The 16709-nt window shown below is 50.5% G+C and overlaps 3 protein-coding genes across 3 annotated transcripts; 2 read left to right on the plus strand and 1 right to left on the minus strand.

Annotated features, from left to right (window-relative positions):
• Nucleotides 1-931: 931 nt before the first annotated feature.
• LOC127317298 (large ribosomal subunit protein bL35c) lies at nt 932-4506 on the minus strand. The gene is made up of 3 exons (XM_051347830.2): nt 4225-4506; nt 4014-4130; nt 932-1197 (listed from the first exon to the last, which is right to left on the minus strand). The coding sequence occupies exons 1-3, from the start codon at nt 4453-4455 to the stop codon at nt 1111-1113; spliced, it is 435 nt and encodes a 144-aa protein (XP_051203790.1). The 5' UTR covers nt 4456-4506; the 3' UTR covers nt 932-1110.
• Nucleotides 4507-4880: 374 nt separating this feature from the next.
• Nucleotides 4881-6249, plus strand: LOC127314983 (F-box/LRR-repeat protein At3g26922-like). The gene is made up of 2 exons (XM_051345525.1): nt 4881-5987; nt 6088-6249. The coding sequence occupies exons 1-2, from the start codon at nt 4881-4883 to the stop codon at nt 6247-6249; spliced, it is 1269 nt and encodes a 422-aa protein (XP_051201485.1).
• A 3257-nt stretch (nt 6250-9506) lies between these two features.
• LOC127314982 (putative FBD-associated F-box protein At5g56820) lies at nt 9507-13479 on the plus strand. Its single transcript, XM_051345523.1, has 4 exons — nt 9507-10565; nt 10666-10806; nt 10906-10998; nt 13201-13479. The coding sequence occupies exons 1-4, from the start codon at nt 9507-9509 to the stop codon at nt 13477-13479; spliced, it is 1572 nt and encodes a 523-aa protein (XP_051201483.1).
• Nucleotides 13480-16709: the final 3230 nt, after the last annotated feature.

Genomic DNA, 16709 nt, shown 5'->3' on the forward strand with positions numbered 1-16709 from the left:
ATCTTCTTCTCCTTTTCCATGGATCCTAGTTACACCCAATAGATAGTAGGGCCTTCCCTGAGCCTAGCAAACCAATGTTTGGTAGAAAGCTTCCTAAGTTGAAGATAATGGACATGTGCCACCATACCTTTTAGGTGGAAAGCTTAATGAACATATTTCAACCTAGAATTGTACATAGTATCCTTTATTTACAGTTGATGGCTTGCCGAATGTCAATGAAAAAAGCTGAAAGGATGAGATATATTGTTAGAATTCCTATGCAGGGTGTTTGGGTGCATCAAATGACATCATCTCAAACCAGGGGCAGATCTAGGCCCCAGGCAACCATGGCCATGGCCCGGGACGCGACAACGGTCCAAGCTGCCGGGGCACCGTGGTAGAACCGTTTTGCAGTGCTTTAAACTGTTTATGAGAAGGTGGCCTAGGGCGTCATTCACCGCTAAATCCACCACTCTCTCAAACCCATGCATTTTCAGTGACACGAATACTTGCAATCTCCGATATAAATCGAGGCATGATTCGTCTAATATTTTTGAAGTAAGAATGGGTATGTCCCTGTGCTTACTATTGGGGGAAAATAAATAGTAGTGCATGGAGTCAACAAATCACGTTAAAATGGAGACGCCACAAAATACTTGAGCTATTTATTTACAGTGTTTTGACCAGCAAACAATAGTCATGATGTAGACAGACCAAGCTCCCTACGTAAATCACATTCTTGTATAAGAGGGCCTACGGCAGCTATAGTTACTTGCAAAGGCCTAACATCTAGCTATTCTTTTCAGCAAATATCTGAGAGCAATGATATCCAGTGGAGATGTCATGCAAAAACTAAGAGATCTCTGTTTACAGCGTTAAGTGCACATGGTAATATTATGATTTTTTTAGTTTGTCTTATCAATATTGTTAGCCATAAAATTCAAAAATCATATTTAAGCAAGTGTGCATCTCATTGTGGAACATCACTAGACTGTCCATATGAATAGTTGTTTATACTTGCTTGAAATCAGGCAAGGCCTTGCATTAAAAGAAACAAAGAAATACAGAGAAAGATGCACAAAATTACATGTTGGTCAACAGAAAGTCGGCGACAGAATCATATTCCACGACCTAATATTCTCCACCCGCTTTCTTGTTCACTTTAAGGTAGGGCAGCGCACCCATCACGTTGCTGTAATCGCTCTTGTTAACTTGGACCTGCGAAGAAAGACATAAATGCTCTATCAGTATCGAAGTGCATGCAAACCACAAAATGGCAAGTTGCAGACTGAACTCAAACTGAAACTATGAAATAAAGTGTTGTGTGCATCATTTTGATGGGGATGCCGGGGATTGCTCCCCTTTCAATGGAACTATAATCAAAATGATAGTATCACTCTCAGGAAGCTGCTGATATGGAACCTTTTGAGCTAAAAAATAGAGGGGGAAATTACTGGGTTACTTTCCAGATGCTTGATTTTTGAATCACCTGTAATTCTAATAAGAGAGTGGATTTGGTGACCGCGTGTATACGTGAGCACGCATCCATTACCGTTGGATTTGCTTTAAGATGCTAGCTTCACAAACGGAGGCAAACGGCGTCAGATCTATTTTTTCTGGCTGCTGTCCACTTTTCTGACCCACGCGGGGCAAACAAACTAGTACTCCAAGCCGCATCTCCTCCTCAACCTGCAGGCCGGCCGTACTCCACCGCGCCTCCTCTCCACTTGCATCGCTCGGCCGCTCCATGCACTACCTCGAACAGTGATGCTGGCCTCCAGGCGCGAGTTGAGCGCGCAGAGGACGGCGCCGGACATCGGCACCGTGAAGTGCAGCTCGCACATCGCCGGGATGTTCTGGGCGAACGCCGCGACCTTCACATAGTTCAGAACAAATCAGTCTAAATTCACTCGATTCTCAGCGACACCTGCGAATCAAAATCGATTTGGTTTGGGGCTACAGCGATTGTAGCTGAATTGGAGAGCCTCGATCCGACACAAGAAAAATATACTGTCTCCCTCCACGTCCGGGGCGGCGCGTCGCCGGCGGCGGACGCGATGGTGGGGCTCCAGGCGCTCCAGCTAACCTTCCGCCCCCTGCCCCGTCCTCCCCTACCTCGCTCCAGGCGCTCTGCGCCGCGCTCCGTCGACGGGAGCTCGAGGGGCGACCCAAATCGAGGTGCTGGCGTTGGCTCCCCCGCGCCGCCCTGGCCGGCAGCCTGTCGTGCCCCCGGCCGGCTCCCGCACGCCGCCCTTGACGGCAACTCCCTGCGCGCCCTTCAGCTCGCACGCGTCCCCCGAGCTCCTCTGCGGCTGCTCTGCGGTGTTCTTCCTCTCCGTCGATGGGAACTCGAGGGGTGGCCATGCGGCCCAAATCGAGCTGCTGGCGCTGGCCCGCGCGCTCGCCTGCCGCGCCCTTTGTCGGCTCCCACGCGCCGCCCTGCCTGGCAGCGCCCGCACGGCAGACTGTCGTGCCGCCGGCCGGCTCCCGCGCGCCGCCCTTGGCGGCAACGCCCCGCGCGCCCTTCGGCTCGCCCGCGCCGCACGCTCCCCGGCTCCGACTCCTCCCGGCCCGATTGAGGAGAATACAGCGACGCCCTCACTTGGCCCATGCCGGCTCCCGTTTTCGTCCTCACGGCAGGTACTATTAGTGGCGGCGGCTGCTGGGTTAATGGCGGCGGGGGACGCGCTGGTCGACGCGAGTCTGCCGGCGGTGGGGGACATGGGTGGATCGAAGGCAAGAAGTACGATGGGGAAGCGGCTAGCTGAAGATAGGATGAGAGAGTTGTATCTATCTAGTGAAGGAGATAAAACAGCACTTCAGATGTTGTGAGTTGGGCGCGTGCGTGCGTGAGGTTAGAGTAGGATTGGGTTATCATCTCACGGAGAAACACACACCGTTAGACACGTGGCAGTCAGTTAGCGCGTGCTCACGTATACACCTGATCACCGAGCTTTATCCGATTCTAATAATACAAAAATGATCATGCCACGTATCTCCAAGGACCAAATATGCAAATTTTATATTGAGTGGCCCGTTCGCTAATAAAAACAATTTTGTCCCCAGAGTGTCATATGTTTGCAGAACACTTTTTTTTTTTCTTTTAGGAAGATAATAGCTTTAGTAAGTTAACAGCACTCATAAGTTATGTTAGCATGCAAAAATAAGTTACTCCAAAAAAATATCTTTTTGGGAACTACTCGATATTGGAACAAATAATAGTTCAGAAACTACAGAATCAATTCAGCTCGAGAGGACCAACTAACCACAATCGAAAAAAAAGTAGCACGAGCTTTTCTTAAATTTCACCAACCTATAGTTACCGCGAAATTGCTCATTAAGTTAATATGCTAGCATGCAGCAGTAGGTTAGGAGGTTAGTACCAAAAAAAGGACTTCTTACGGGAACTACCTGAAACCTACTATTGGAACCAATAATGGTTTGTAAACTGTCTAATCAATTCAACTCGCCATGGAGAATTAGTCAGTCCGATAAAAGTACCTGTCAGCTTTGTTAAAACTGATCCCACCAATACTTAGCACGAAATTGCTCAGTAAGTTCTTATGTTGGAATGCAACAGTAAGTTAGTACCCAAAAAAAAAAGGTCTTCTTACTGGGAACTACATGATATTGGAACCAACAATGGTTGAAGTACCCTGAGATTTGCTAAATTTCACACACCTACACTTAGCGCAAGCTTGCTCGGTACTAGAGAGTCACAAGCCAATTGTGATCTCATTGCCAAGCACACTGACTAACTAACTGGGACACGCACGCCCACTCCCATTTATCAAGCATTTAGATCATTCCAACGTGACACCAACTAAACCTTCAAATCATTCACAGTGTGACTGGCCAGCACTTGCAACGCCAAGTACTGGGCTCACATCGACATGCCACATTACCATACAATCTATAGGGGCCTTCGAATCACAGGCAGGAACACTCGCAGATTCGTCAGAACTAGACAGGCTATAACTGAAAACATAAATGCGTGCGAGCGAGCGAACTGAAGAAAGCGTTTATTTTGTTACCATCTTGGAGAGCCTCTTCCTGCGCTTGGCGTTCTTCTTGCTGAGCAGATGCTGCTTCCCCGCGCACCTCCGCACGATCTTCCCCGTCCCCGTCACCCTGAACCGCTTCGCCGACGCCTTGCCACACGCAATAGGAGCAAAATCAAGAAACGCCCAAAGCAACAGAGGGAATTTCAACAGCGCGCGGCCGGGACGGTGCTATAGGGAGAACCTTGTGCGTCTTCATCTTGTACCCCTTTCCGGCTTTCGCGACGACGGAGAGCGAGCGGGCGAGCGGGGCCGCCGGGGAGAGCGCCGTGGCGGCGGCGACGGCCAGCGGCGCGCCGAAGAATGAGTTGGCGGCGAAGGAGATGGTGGCGTTTGCCGGCCTCTTGCCGGCGGCGGCGGCCGGGAGGGACTGGAGCGGGAGGGCGAGGCGCGCGAGGGAGAGCGACATGGCCATGGCTTCCTCTTCTTCCTTTGCTTCGCTCGCTCGATGTGAGCTGAAGGGGATTACATAGCCAGCCAGCGGAGAGGATGATGAGCGGATAGCGTACGGCTACGGGGGATTCTCAGAAATGCAGGCCACTTGGGCCGTGCTCAGACGGCCCCCGGCCCAAGCCCGCGTTAGAGCAACTCCAGCAGAACCCCATCCGCGACCCACCTCCTCTCATAAATCGCCAAAAAAAATGAAGTCGCAATCTTTTAGGCCCAATGGAATCCCGCATGGCCTGCCGCTGGCCTTTTTCTACTTCACAACTACCACCGGCGGAATCACGATCGACACGCTAAACAAGAACTGACTCTACAACCAAGCCCTAGCACCGGCCGTCGACGACGAGGCTGGTCTGTCTGTCTTCTCTCGCTCACCCAGGCTGCTGGACTGCGATGAGGACAAATCATGGTGGACGTGGACCTGTTTCCTTCCCCGCAGGCTGCCGTGCTGCCATGGACACGGAGGCGGGCGGGCCTGGTTTCGGCTCGAAGAAGAGGAAACGGCATGCCATGAGGACGAAGCAGGGTGGACGTGGACCTGGCTCTGTGTCGAAGGAAAGGAAGCCGGCGCCAGTGGCGACCCCGGCGGCAGAAGTTAGAGCCGCCAGCGACCAAGGTCCGCCGCCCGGATCGGGTGAATACGCCGCCGGTCGCATCAGTTTGATACCCGACGCCATCCTCGGCGAGATCGTCTCCTTGCTCCCCACCAAGGAGGGCGCGCGCACCCAGCTCCTCGCATCACGCTGGCGCCACATCTGGAGCTCCGCGCCTCTGAACCTTGACAGCGGCAGCCTCGCAGCGCCTATCGAAGTAGATTGCGGCGGTGAAGCAACCAGAAAGTCTGACCTCGATGGTGTCGTGTCCCGCATCCTCACCTCTCACCAGGGCCCTATTCGCCGCCTCTGTATCCCAACCGGACCAACCGCGGAGGCCTACTGGCTCCAGTCCCCAACCCTTGACAACCTCGAGCAGCTCGAGTTCTCCTACCTCCAGGACTGTGGGCCCAAAAGATCCAGCTGGGACGACCGCATATTGCCGGTGCCACCACCGTGCACCTTCCGTTTTGCCGCCACCCTTCGCCTTGCCAATATCGGAAAATGCCACCTCCCCGATAGCATCGTCCATGGGCTTCACTTCCCCCAGCTTAAGCACCTTCGGCTTCACTGGGTCTGCATTTCGGAGTGGTCGATTCACCACATGATTGCTGGGTGCCCCGCCCTTGAGTGCTTGATGATCTACTTTGTCTTTGGAGTCAATCGCCTCAAGATCAATGCTCTTAGACTAAGAATCATAGGCATGCGCACATATTCTCATGACTATTGGTCCACAGCTGAGCCACGGTTGGAGAATTTCATCATCGAGAATGCCCCTTGTCTTACAAGATTGATTCGTGCTGATCAATTCGATGCCACACGGGTATCGGTAATCTCCGCGCCTAAGCTGGAAACCTTTGGATACGTTAATAATGATCATCCCTCCTCTTTCTCCAGGAATATTGAGGTACTTCTAATAAGTTGCATTGCTATATGTACTACCAAGAATTGACATATCGTCGGCATCTTTAGAGATGTACTAATGCTGTATTTAACGCTTGATAAAGCGGCTGCGTGATGATAGCATAACCATGACGGCGCGACTTGTCAAGACTTTATACGTCCGTATGTCTGTTTTAGATCTGGATAAGGTTATTGACTTGATGAGATGCTTTCCCTGCTTGGAGAATTTGTACATTCAGAATGAGGTGACAATTCCTGTTCGCTGATATTTCATAGTGTTCATCTCTCTTTTCATAAACTTACCATACTGAGGTGGTTGATTATTTGTTTTTCCATGTTTTATTTTCAGTCAATGCTTGTAGTAGGGTCAAGGCCAAGGAATTATTGGCGCCGTAAACACCGAAATCTTATTGGATGTCTTGATATATGTCTGAAGAAAATAGTACTGGAAACTTATCGGGGCACTTTGTTTGAAGTTAACTTTCTTCAGTTCTTTGTACTGAAGGCGAGAGAGCTAGAGTTAATCAGAATTCAGGTTGAAACCATGGAGGAGGAATTCATTGCAAAACAGGAAAGGTTGCTTCAGCTTGAGAACAAGGCTTCAAGAGGTGCTCAGTTTCACTTTACGACAAATAGATGTCTTCAGGATTTTTCAGATATCTGTCGTCCATGATTTGGATTGAACTGGTCACTTCATATGTTGACGTTGAAATTGGTTCGGTGTGTCCAAGAGTTATCCACATCTATCTCATTCTTTGTTTTGTCTTCTAGTGTTTTTAGTAGTTTGTGTTACGTGATACCTTGGGACATTTAAACATGTTATGTTTTGGTTATATATTATAAGTATGTGTCAAGTGCAGAATTATGAAGAATCTCACTTAATTTTCAAACTGTTATACAGTTTGCATGATTGTGATTGATTGATATTATTGATCATAACTTCGAGGTGGCCATCTATTTGGTTATTTGTACGACCGGTCAAATTGGCGAGCTTGAATGGGAACAAGGAGAATCATAGTTTAACTATTTATACCAGCTGAATTTAGGGCATTCTATGAGCGTACTCTTGCTTGGAGAAAAGCACGTTAGAGAAGAGGCATTTAGACTGCTCTACTACATTTCTCCTGAAATATGCTAGCTAATCTTGGTTTCCACTGTCGTACCAGGCTGAACATGATTGATGAGAATTCTAACACCTTGCTTTGCGTCAGACAGCTGTGGTGCAGAAATCCGGATGGATCGAACCATAATACTCCCTCCATCTCATGAATGTTGTTTGAGATTTGTCAAAATTTAGATGTATCTAGATGATATATCGTTTTATTGCTCTTCGTCCTGCTTCCATCTGTCTGACCTTCTCGAATGAGGGTAAGATCAAGCATCTTTCATGATCCCACTGATCCAAGGAATAGATATGGCTGCGTCTAGATTCATCTAAATTTTAACAAATCATAGATAACCTTTGTGGGACAGAGGGACTGCCTAGGCTACCACGAGAAGGAGGACCAGGTCGAAGTGGAGGAGAAGGAGTGGAAGCTTCATGACGAAATCGCTGAGGTGTGTGCCATGATGCGAATGGTGAGAACACCACCGCACCAGCAGCATCTAGATTCACGAAGGAGATTTGATAAATAGAAGTCTTCCATGTCTGAACTGCATGCGCAGAAAACACAAGGTGCCTGCCGAGAATTTCCTTTCCATCAGTAGGTACCTGGCGAGAAATGAACACGTTTATTTAGCAAAGCAGATTAAGTTTCTGTGAAGTACCTGGCGAGAGAATTTCTTTCCAGTGAAGCCCCGACCGACAGAAAGTCAAATCAAGAGTTAGAAACTTTGCATGATCCTAGTGTTGGCCACTACTGTCAGACTAGGAAGGGAACTGAGCCATGAGGCATGTACTGTGTGCAATTCCGGATCAAAGTGTTTCCACGAACGCCTCTAAAAGCATCCCCACTCGTTGGCGCTCCCCACGCCCAAATCCGGCGAAATTTTCGTCCGGATTGGATCAATTTTTGGCATGGGGGCAGTATATTTCCAGTCGTGTGCTCCCCAAGCGGCGTTTCTCGGGAAAAAGAGGATGGTCCGGGGAGTCCGGACGAAAGAGGAGACACGTGGGCGTGGGCGGTTGGTTTTGCTCCATCCGGAGTCCCCGAGAGATCCCCGGGAAACCGAGGATGGCCCGGGGAGTCCGGACGAAATTATGCCGTTTTCCGGACGAAAATGAGAACCTGATGTATTTGAATTCGGCCAGATGAAAACATAAACTAAAATTTTAAAACGGTGTTCTACATGCCGAAACGGCGCCGGCACCGACGGCAGCATCCCCAAAACGGGGGGAGTTGCCGCCCTCGATGTGCGCGAGCACACTAGCGAGCGTGCGGCCCGGCGCGCCCCACCAGCGGCGGTGGCCGGCGGCGTTGTTACGCGCTGGAGGAGGGGGAGGACCGTCGTACGCTGCGAGTTCCCGTTCGTGCCGGAGACGGAAGAACTCGTTCCAGGCGTCGTAGTTGTCGGGGAGGTACTGCTCCTCCGCGTGCTGCTCCTCGCTGAGGATGACCCACATAGCATCGATAGCGGCGTCGAGATCATCGCCTCCCACCGGAAGCGGCGGGATCGGGACGCCCCCGCGCTCAGGCCCATCCTCCGGGCACGGGGAAGTACGACAGCGCTGGGTAGCCCGGCATGTGCAGAAGTCCCGCCTCCCGCTGGTGTAGGGAACGCCGGCCGAAGCCGTTGTTCGCCGGCCTTCGTCGTGGCCCGCCATTGCTCGCTGGAGGAGGATTGGGGAGAGAAGACAGGGCTTGGGAGAGGAGGGAGACAGGTTCCGCGATAAATAGAGGGAGCCACGCGTGAATCCGAGGCGACGGCATTAACTCGCCGCGTGGAAGCTACGCGTCCGACGAAGACTGGCCGGCGGCAGACTTTTGCAGCGCACGGAAGACGATTGGCCTTTGTTGCCGACAAGTCGGGGCCACCAGTCGCGCAGGAAGTTTTCTCGGTGTTTGCCGCGCTTTTGTTTCCTCCAGACTTCCCGAGCGCTCCCGGGGGGCCGGGATGACCTGGGCTCGCCGGATGGATGAAATTCCAAATCCGGACGAAAACGAGGATCCGGAGACACGATTGGACCGTTTTCGTCCATCCAGATAAAAAAAAAAGCATCCTAGAGTTCTTTCCGGGAAGATGGCTAGAGATGCTCTAAGCATCAGACTCATGGCACCACAGCGGGTTACGATCGCCATGATCACGCCAGCACAACCTCCGTTCAGGTTCATGCATCCTCTCATAAATCACCACAAAAATAGCTTCACTCATGCCGCGGAAACGGCCGGCCGCCCCTTTAGGCCCAATGGACCTGCTCCACAGTCGCATCCCGCACGGTTTTTTAGTACTTCACAACTACCACCGGCGGAATCACGATCGACACGCTGAAGAAGAACTGTCTCGACAGCCAAGACCTAGCCGGAAGTCGACGACGAGGCTAGCCTGTCTGTCTTCTCTCGCTCTCCCAGGCTGCTAGCCTGCGATGAGGACAAATCATGGTGTACGTGGACCTGTTTCCTTCCCCGCAGGCTGCCGTGCTGCCATGGAGATGGACGCGAGCGGGCCTGGTTCCCGCTCGAAGAAGAGGAAACGGCATGCCATGAGGACGAAGCAGGGTGGACGTGGACCAGATCCTGTGTCGAAGAAAAGGAAGCCGGCGCCAGTCGGGACACCGGCGTTGGCACAAGTGACAGCCGACCAAGGTCCGCCGCCTGGAGCCGGTGCTGCCGATCGCATCAGTCTGATACCAGACACCATCCTCGGCGAGATCGTCTCCCTGCTCCCCACCAAGGAGGGCGCGCGCACCCAGTTCCTCGCATCACGCTGGCGCCACATCTGGAGCTCCGCGCCTCTGAACCTCGACTGCAGCGGCCTCGCAGATGCTCGCTCCGTGTCCCTCATCCTCACCTCCCACCAAGCCCCTGTCCGCCGGCTCTGCATCCCCGCGTGCCACGGTTACACGGAAGCGACGGTCGAAGCCTGGCTTCAGTACAACGCCCTCGACAGGCTCGAGGAGATGGAATCCTGCTATGTCCGGGACTACGGACCAGCATCAGATTATTGGTGGGGGAAAACCCTTTTCCTGCCGCTGCCACCAGCGTCCATCTTCCGTTTCGCCGCCACCCTTCGCCTTGCCAATATCGGAAGATGCCGCCTCTTTGACAGCACTGTTCAAGGGCTTCACTTTCCCCAGCTTAAGCAGCTTGTGCTGTGGGTTCGCATTTCGGAGTGCTCGATTCACCGCTTGATTTTCGGGTGCCCCGCCCTTGAGTGCTTGCTGCTTTACTACATCTCAGGATTTTATTGCCTCCAAATCAATGCCCCCAAACTTAGAAGCATCGGTGTGCGCAGATATTTTCCCACCAGTTCGGCGAGTGAGCTACGGTTGGCGGAACTCACAATCGTGAATGCTCCTTGTCTTAAAAGGTTGTTTCATTTGGAACTATTTGATAACCTTGAAGTATCTGTAATCTCCGCGCATCAGATGGAGACCTTTGGATCTGTTGATATACTTCATCCTAATTTCTCCGACAAAATTGAGGTACTTACAATAAGCTGCATTTCTATATGTGCGGACAAATCGCATAGTGGCTGCATTTTCAGAAATTCAGTACTAATGTTTTATTTCATGCTTGATAAAGGGTTTTAGTGCTCCTAGACTGTCCACGACGGCGTGCCTTGTCAAGAGTTTAGCTATTCATATGCCTGTTTTAGATCTGGACAAGGTTATTGACTTGATTAGATGCTTTCCCTACTTAGAGAAGTTGTACATTCTGAATGAGGTAACCATTCTTCATTGATATTTTATAGTGTTCACCTCTATTCTCATATACTTACCATACTAATGTGATTGATTATTGGTGTTCATGTTATTTTTACAGCCAACTGATGCATCAGAGTCAAGGCCAAAGAATTTTTGGCGGCGTAAATACCGAAATCTTATTGGATGTCTTGATATCCGTCTGAAAACAGTGGTAATAGAAAATTTTAAGGGCAGTTTGTCCAAAGTAAACTTCACTACGTTCTTTGTACAGAACGCCAGAGAGCTAGAATTAATGATAATTCAGGTTGAAACCATTGATGATGAGTTTATTGCAAGACAACAGAGGTTGCTTCTGCTTGAGAAGAAGGCTTCAAGAGGTGCTTGGTTTCACTTTACGACTAATAGATGTGTCCGCGATATTCGAAATATCGATGTACGTGATTTGGATCTAACTGATCCATTTCTATACTGATGTTGAGACAGGGTTGGGTGCATTCCAGAGTTATCCTTGACTATCTCGTTTCGTGTTTTATCTTCTCGGTTTGATCGTGGAACCATATGGGTTTGTATTATCGTGGAACCTTGCGGCCTGTAGGCATGCCATTTGTGTCGTCTGTTCTTGGGTATAACATATGGTGACTACTGAATTTCTGAAGAATATTGTTGGAAATTTTAACTTTTTTTAGGTGAATTGGAAATTTTAACGGATTGATCTGGTAGTTCCCGTGACTTTGATTGCTTGTTATTGCGGTTCATAGCTTCCTACTATCATTTTGGTCACATGTGCTCTCACTTAAATTGGTGAATTTGAATGGGAACAATGAGCGTATGTATAAGTAGAAACGTAAGTCCGTGTGCTAGATTCAGATGTATACGTTCATACCTCATACCTGATTTGAGCAAATTCAGAGTATTATATTGTATGAGCGTACTCTTTTTTGTGTAGAGAAAACTACAAGTCCGCCAATACTAGCGTGGTATAATTTTTTATGTAGTGGTCTTTTAGATTTTTTTTTATGCTAACATTTGTATTTTAATCTTGCCATCGGGACTACAAGTCAAAAACTTTCTTTGGGGAAAACCATATCTTTGGATGTATGGAAAGCGCATCAAATGAGCGTGGATGGGTTACTTGAGAAACAAGAAAATGTTCTGGTGCATATAGAGAGAAGGAATTTGCTGCTGCCTGGCATCGTCAGGCGCAGGCTACAGTCGTCATGCATTGTTGCTGCTGCTGTCGTTCTAGACAACAGCAAACAGCATCACCAACATATTCTTAAGTGTGCTGATAATATATTTGTTGTGCGTTCGTGTTAGGCACAATTTATTGATGCCAAGGATGGAACCTCTTTTTTCGGGGTATCAGAGAATCTTTACTACTATATATTCTAATATGTCTGGAGTGCAATTTAGTTCCTTGTTTATGTAGAAGCAAGCCCCCTAGATCCCTTTTTTTTTCTTTTCAAAATGGAGTTTCTACCCCCTAGAACTCATCCTGATTGTTGACTGCGATCATTTCCTGGTCGTTGTCTTTTAAACATAAGGCACAAAGTGCCCAGCTTTAAATTAATAAAGCCCAAACGGCTGATGATACAAGAATGCTGAGAACAGCTTACAACATCCAAAACTACAGCAAACAAAACCCAGCTGAAGTTCTCGATGTCCTCAAGCGAGAACGAAGCACCCGTGAGCGACGGAGGTGAAGCGAGGTAGAAGCATCGAAAGCGAAGCAGCGGAGACCCGCTTGCCCCTTGATCTATCTGTCGTCTGTCAGTACTCCTCCATTGCCGGAGAGGGTCCCTACCCCCTCGTACGTCCTGGCTCGAAAGGACGCCGAACCGCCGGCAATGGAGACACTCCCCTTGAGCAGAGCACAAAGCAGGAACCAAGCCTAAACCTAGGGCAAGAACAGAGCCCCAATACTCGCAGCCCGAGCTCACCTAGCGAAGCCATGCCGCCCGCCAAGGGTTCACCCACGCAGAGCCGAAGCCGCGGACTTGGTCGTTGATGTAGAAGAGCAGTGTCGCGGAGCAGCACCGCCACCACCCAACTGCACGAAGGCAGCAACCGCACACCCCGAAGGTCCCAAAAGCAGCGCCTCCAAGGAGGGCACGACACTCATGGCGCCGCCGCCGCCCAACAAAGTTAGGATTTTCACCCCGGGAGCGCAACAGGGGTGGGGTGAAGGGAAGGGAGTACCTCGACGACGCCACCAAGGAGGAAAGCGGCGCCACTCGGGCGTCGCCGCCGTCGCAGCCGAGACCGGCACAGGGATTTCTCCCGGACTCGACTTCCAGCCACCAGCACCACCTCCAGCCATGGAACCGGCGGCACAAGGCCCACGAGTTCCAGATCCAGCGTGGTGGGAAGCGCCTAAGAGCAGTTGAGAGGATACTTCAGATCTGGCGCCCAGCCACCGGAGCAGCCCCGCGCCACGACCGCCGTCCGCCAGAACCTCGCCGCCCACGCGGCCGAGATACCGGACCGCATCCGCGCCCACCGCTCGCCGTCGAAGCCGGTGGCGCCTCACCGAGCAAGGCCGCCGCCTTGCAGTCCCGAGCCCCCACCGAGGGAGCCGCTGGACCAGCTCTGCCGCGCCATCCGCCGAGCCAGAGGCCGGCCGTTGGAGAGGAGAGCCCGTCGCGCCGCCTCCAAGGTCATGGTGAGCCCGCCGCGGAGATCCTCCACCTAGCCACCGCGGGGGGAGCCGAGAGCTCAGATCCCCACCGCCCCCTTCACCGGCGTTGCGGGCTTAGACGGCAGCGCCTCTGGGAGCGGCGGAGACGGGAGAGAGGAGGGGAGGGGGGCGGCGGCGGCGCGCTTTAGGGTTTCGCCTCCCCGGTCGCCAGGAGGGGGCGACGCGAGGAGGAGAACCGGTTTCGGTCTGTCCCTGGTCGTTGTCTTCGGGTGGCCTCTCGTCGAACATAAGCATAGTCATCGTAATTGTATGCCATCGCACATGCTTCCTCCAAAGATTAGTCGTGTGTAAATTATTTGCAACATTCCCTTTAACTTTTCATTGTTTCTTTTTATTCTCCATATCTCAAGCAGAAATAAATAAAAAATCGTGTGTAGTAAATTTTTGAGGTTGCCTCCTTGTATTCCGTCGAAGAGTATGGCCTCTTCACCTTCCTCCTGTGTGCCACATACGCATCGGGGACGATGCAGATTCCACGACCACGCTAGATAAAGCTCTACGTCGCCGCCCTCTTGGCACACAACACCTCTACGGTTGATACGACAACTTCTATATGGCTTGTAGCAAGAATACCGCATCATCACTGTGTTGAGAAGACATTTCCGATGGCGGAGGAAGAACAAGAATCTCCAGTGATGGAGGAGGAGTCTCCTCCCCTTGGTCCTCCTCCAACGTAGAATGCGAAGGAATCTCGAGGATGAAGAGGAAGCGGCGACTGAGACTGAGGAAGAAGGGTTTACCCGGTTAGCCAATTTTTAGATTCTCAAAATTCCAAATGGAAATACAAAAGCAGGAAGATTTTAGTTTTTTCTATAAATTATGGATTTTATATTTTTTTAATTTTTTAAAACCTAAAATTAATAATTTCATTCTGCATAAAGATTACTATCATTTTTACCCAATTTTTAGATTTTCAAATTTTTAGATTTTAGGTTTGGCAATAAAAATATTTAATTAATTAATAAAATTAAAAATAATACAAATTAAAAAGTTAATGTTTATTTATTTATTCAATATTATTTTACATCATTACTTTTATTTATTAAAATAATTATTTGAAATTCAAACAATAAAGAAATGTGACATCGATCAACATGTTAATAGGATTGATATGATACTACTATCACATACATGCGCGCGAAGCACTTGGATGCGGAACGGAATGGAACTCGGAAGTTAAGCGTGCTAGAGGTGGAGTAGTGGGAGGATGGGTGACCGAGCGGGAAGTTTGACCACGAGTAAGTAATTTGACTAGAGATAAGTGTAGTTAGAGATAGAGACTAAGCTATGCAAATAACTGAAATAAGAGAAATTCTGAAAAAAAAAAGAAAAAAAACGGAGTGAAAAAAATTAGAAATCCAAATGAATTAAAAAAAAATTAACGAAATAGCCTTTAGTCCCGGTTGGGGACACCAACCGCGACTAAAGGTCATTTACCCAGGCGCACGGTAGCCGCCCACGTGGACGGGCCTTTAGTCGCGCTTAATTAGTCGCGGTTGCGCAACCGCGACTAATGGCAGTTGCGAACCGCGACTAAAGGCCATTTTTCTACCAGTGGAGACCCGTCGCCGGTAGGCTTGTCCGATATATACATCTTGCAAGCCGCCGGCTAGAGTTTATCAGATTATAAGATAACTCACGGTGTTTGTAAACACTCCCCGATATAGTGAAGTTTTGCTGGCTGGCGTCCGTGGTTTTTTCTCCTTCTGTGTTGGAAGGAGTTTTGCACGTTAAATCTTGTATCCCCTGCGTGTCAAATAACTGAAATAAGAGAAATTCTGAAAAAAAAAAAAAAAAAACGGAGTGAAAAAAATTAGAAATCCAAATGAATTAAAAAAAAATTAACGAAATAGCCTTTAGTCCCGGTTGGGGACACCAACCGCGACTAAAGGTCATTTACCCAGGCGCACGGTAGCCGCCCACGTGGACGGGCCTTTAGTCGCGCTTAATTAGTCGCGGTTGTGCAACCGCGACTAATGGCAGTTGCGAACCGCGACTAAATGCCATTTTTCTACCAGTGGAGACCCGTCGCCGGTAGGCTTGTCCGATATATACATCTTGCAAGCCGCCGGCTAGAGTTTATCAGATTATAAGATAACTCACGGTGTTTGTAAACACTCCCCGATATAGTGAAGTTTTGCTGGCTGGCGTCCGTGGTTTTTTCCCCTTCTGTGTTGGAAGGAGTTTTGCACGTTAAATCTTGTATCCCCTGCGTGTGTTCTTGTTTCGTTCTTTGTTATTTGCTTGTCGCTTTTATAGCAGTTCAGGTTAAATCCATTAACGGGGAGTTTATTGCAAAACAGCAGAGGTTGCTTCAGGTGGAGAACAAGGCTTCAAGACATGCTCAGTTTCACGCAGGGCTAAGCACAGTACGTCATTTGCGACGCACAAGCACGCAGGGCTAAGCCCGCAACGCACCCCGTCACGCGGGCCGCGGAAACGGCAGGCCGCACCCTCTTCGATCCTTTAGGCCCACTAGACCAGCTCCACACTCGCATCCCGCACGGCCTGCCGCCGGCCTTTTTCTACTTTACAACTACCACACCAGCGGAATCACGAACGATCGACGCGCTGAACAAGAACTGTCTCGATCCATAGCCAAGCCCTAGCCGGCCGGCGACGACGGGGCTAGCCTACCTGGCGTGCGGCCCTGCCATGAGGACGAACCACGGACGTGTACCTGTTTCATTCCTCGCAGGCTGCCGCACTGCCATGGAGACGGAGGCGGGCGGGCCTGGTTTCGGCTCGAAGAAGAGGAAACGGCATGCCATGAGGACGAAGCAGGGTGGACGTGGACCTGGCTCTGTGTCGAAGAAAAGGAAGCCGGCGCCAGTGGCGACCCCGGCGGCGGCAGAAGTTAGAGCCGCCAGCGACCAAGGTCCGCCGCCCGGATCGGGTGAATACGCCGCGGGTCGCATCAGTTTGATACCCGACGCCATCCTCGGCGAGATCGTCTCCTTGCTCCCCACCAAGGAGGGCGCGCGCACCCAGCTCCTCGCATCACGCTGGCGCCACATCTGGAGCTCCGCGCCTCTGAACCTTGACAGCGGCAGCCTCGCAGCGCCTATCGAAGTAGATTGCGGCGGTGAAGCAACCAGAAAGTCTGACCTTGATGGTGTCGTGTCCCGCATCCTCACCTCTCACCAGGGCCCTATTCGCCGCCTCTGTATCCCAACCGGACCAACCGCGGAGGCCTACTGGCTCCAGTCCCCAACCCTTGACAA

The sequence above is a fragment of the Lolium perenne genome, chromosome 7, assembly GCF_019359855.2.
Source record: "Lolium perenne isolate Kyuss_39 chromosome 7, Kyuss_2.0, whole genome shotgun sequence".
NCBI classification, from domain to species: domain Eukaryota; kingdom Viridiplantae; phylum Streptophyta; class Magnoliopsida; order Poales; family Poaceae; genus Lolium; species Lolium perenne.

Bases quoted from the DNA above. Each gene is read 5' to 3' on its own strand.
- LOC127317298 (XM_051347830.2), bottom strand. From the start codon at position 4,455: ATGGCCATGTCGCTCTCCCTCGCGCGCCTCGCCCTCCCGCTCCAGTCC. The intron at 4,131-4,224 runs GTTCTCCCTATA...GCGTGTGGCAAG, and splicing joins ACAAGATGAAGACGCACAAG to GCGTCGGCGAAGCGGTTCAG. The intron at 1,198-4,013 runs GTAACAAAATAA...CTTTCTTCGCAG, and splicing joins GGAAGAGGCTCTCCAAGATG to GTCCAAGTTAACAAGAGCGA.
- LOC127314983 (XM_051345525.1), top strand. From the start codon at position 4,881: ATGAGGACAAATCATGGTGGACGTGGACCTGTTTCCTTCCCCGCAGGC. The intron at 5,988-6,087 runs GTACTTCTAATA...CGCTTGATAAAG, and splicing joins CTTTCTCCAGGAATATTGAG to CGGCTGCGTGATGATAGCAT.
- LOC127314982 (XM_051345523.1), top strand. From the start codon at position 9,507: ATGAGGACAAATCATGGTGTACGTGGACCTGTTTCCTTCCCCGCAGGC. The intron at 10,807-10,905 runs GTAACCATTCTT...TTATTTTTACAG, and splicing joins AGTTGTACATTCTGAATGAG to CCAACTGATGCATCAGAGTC. The intron at 10,999-13,200 runs GTAATAGAAAAT...TCTGGCGCCCAG, and splicing joins ATATCCGTCTGAAAACAGTG to CCACCGGAGCAGCCCCGCGC.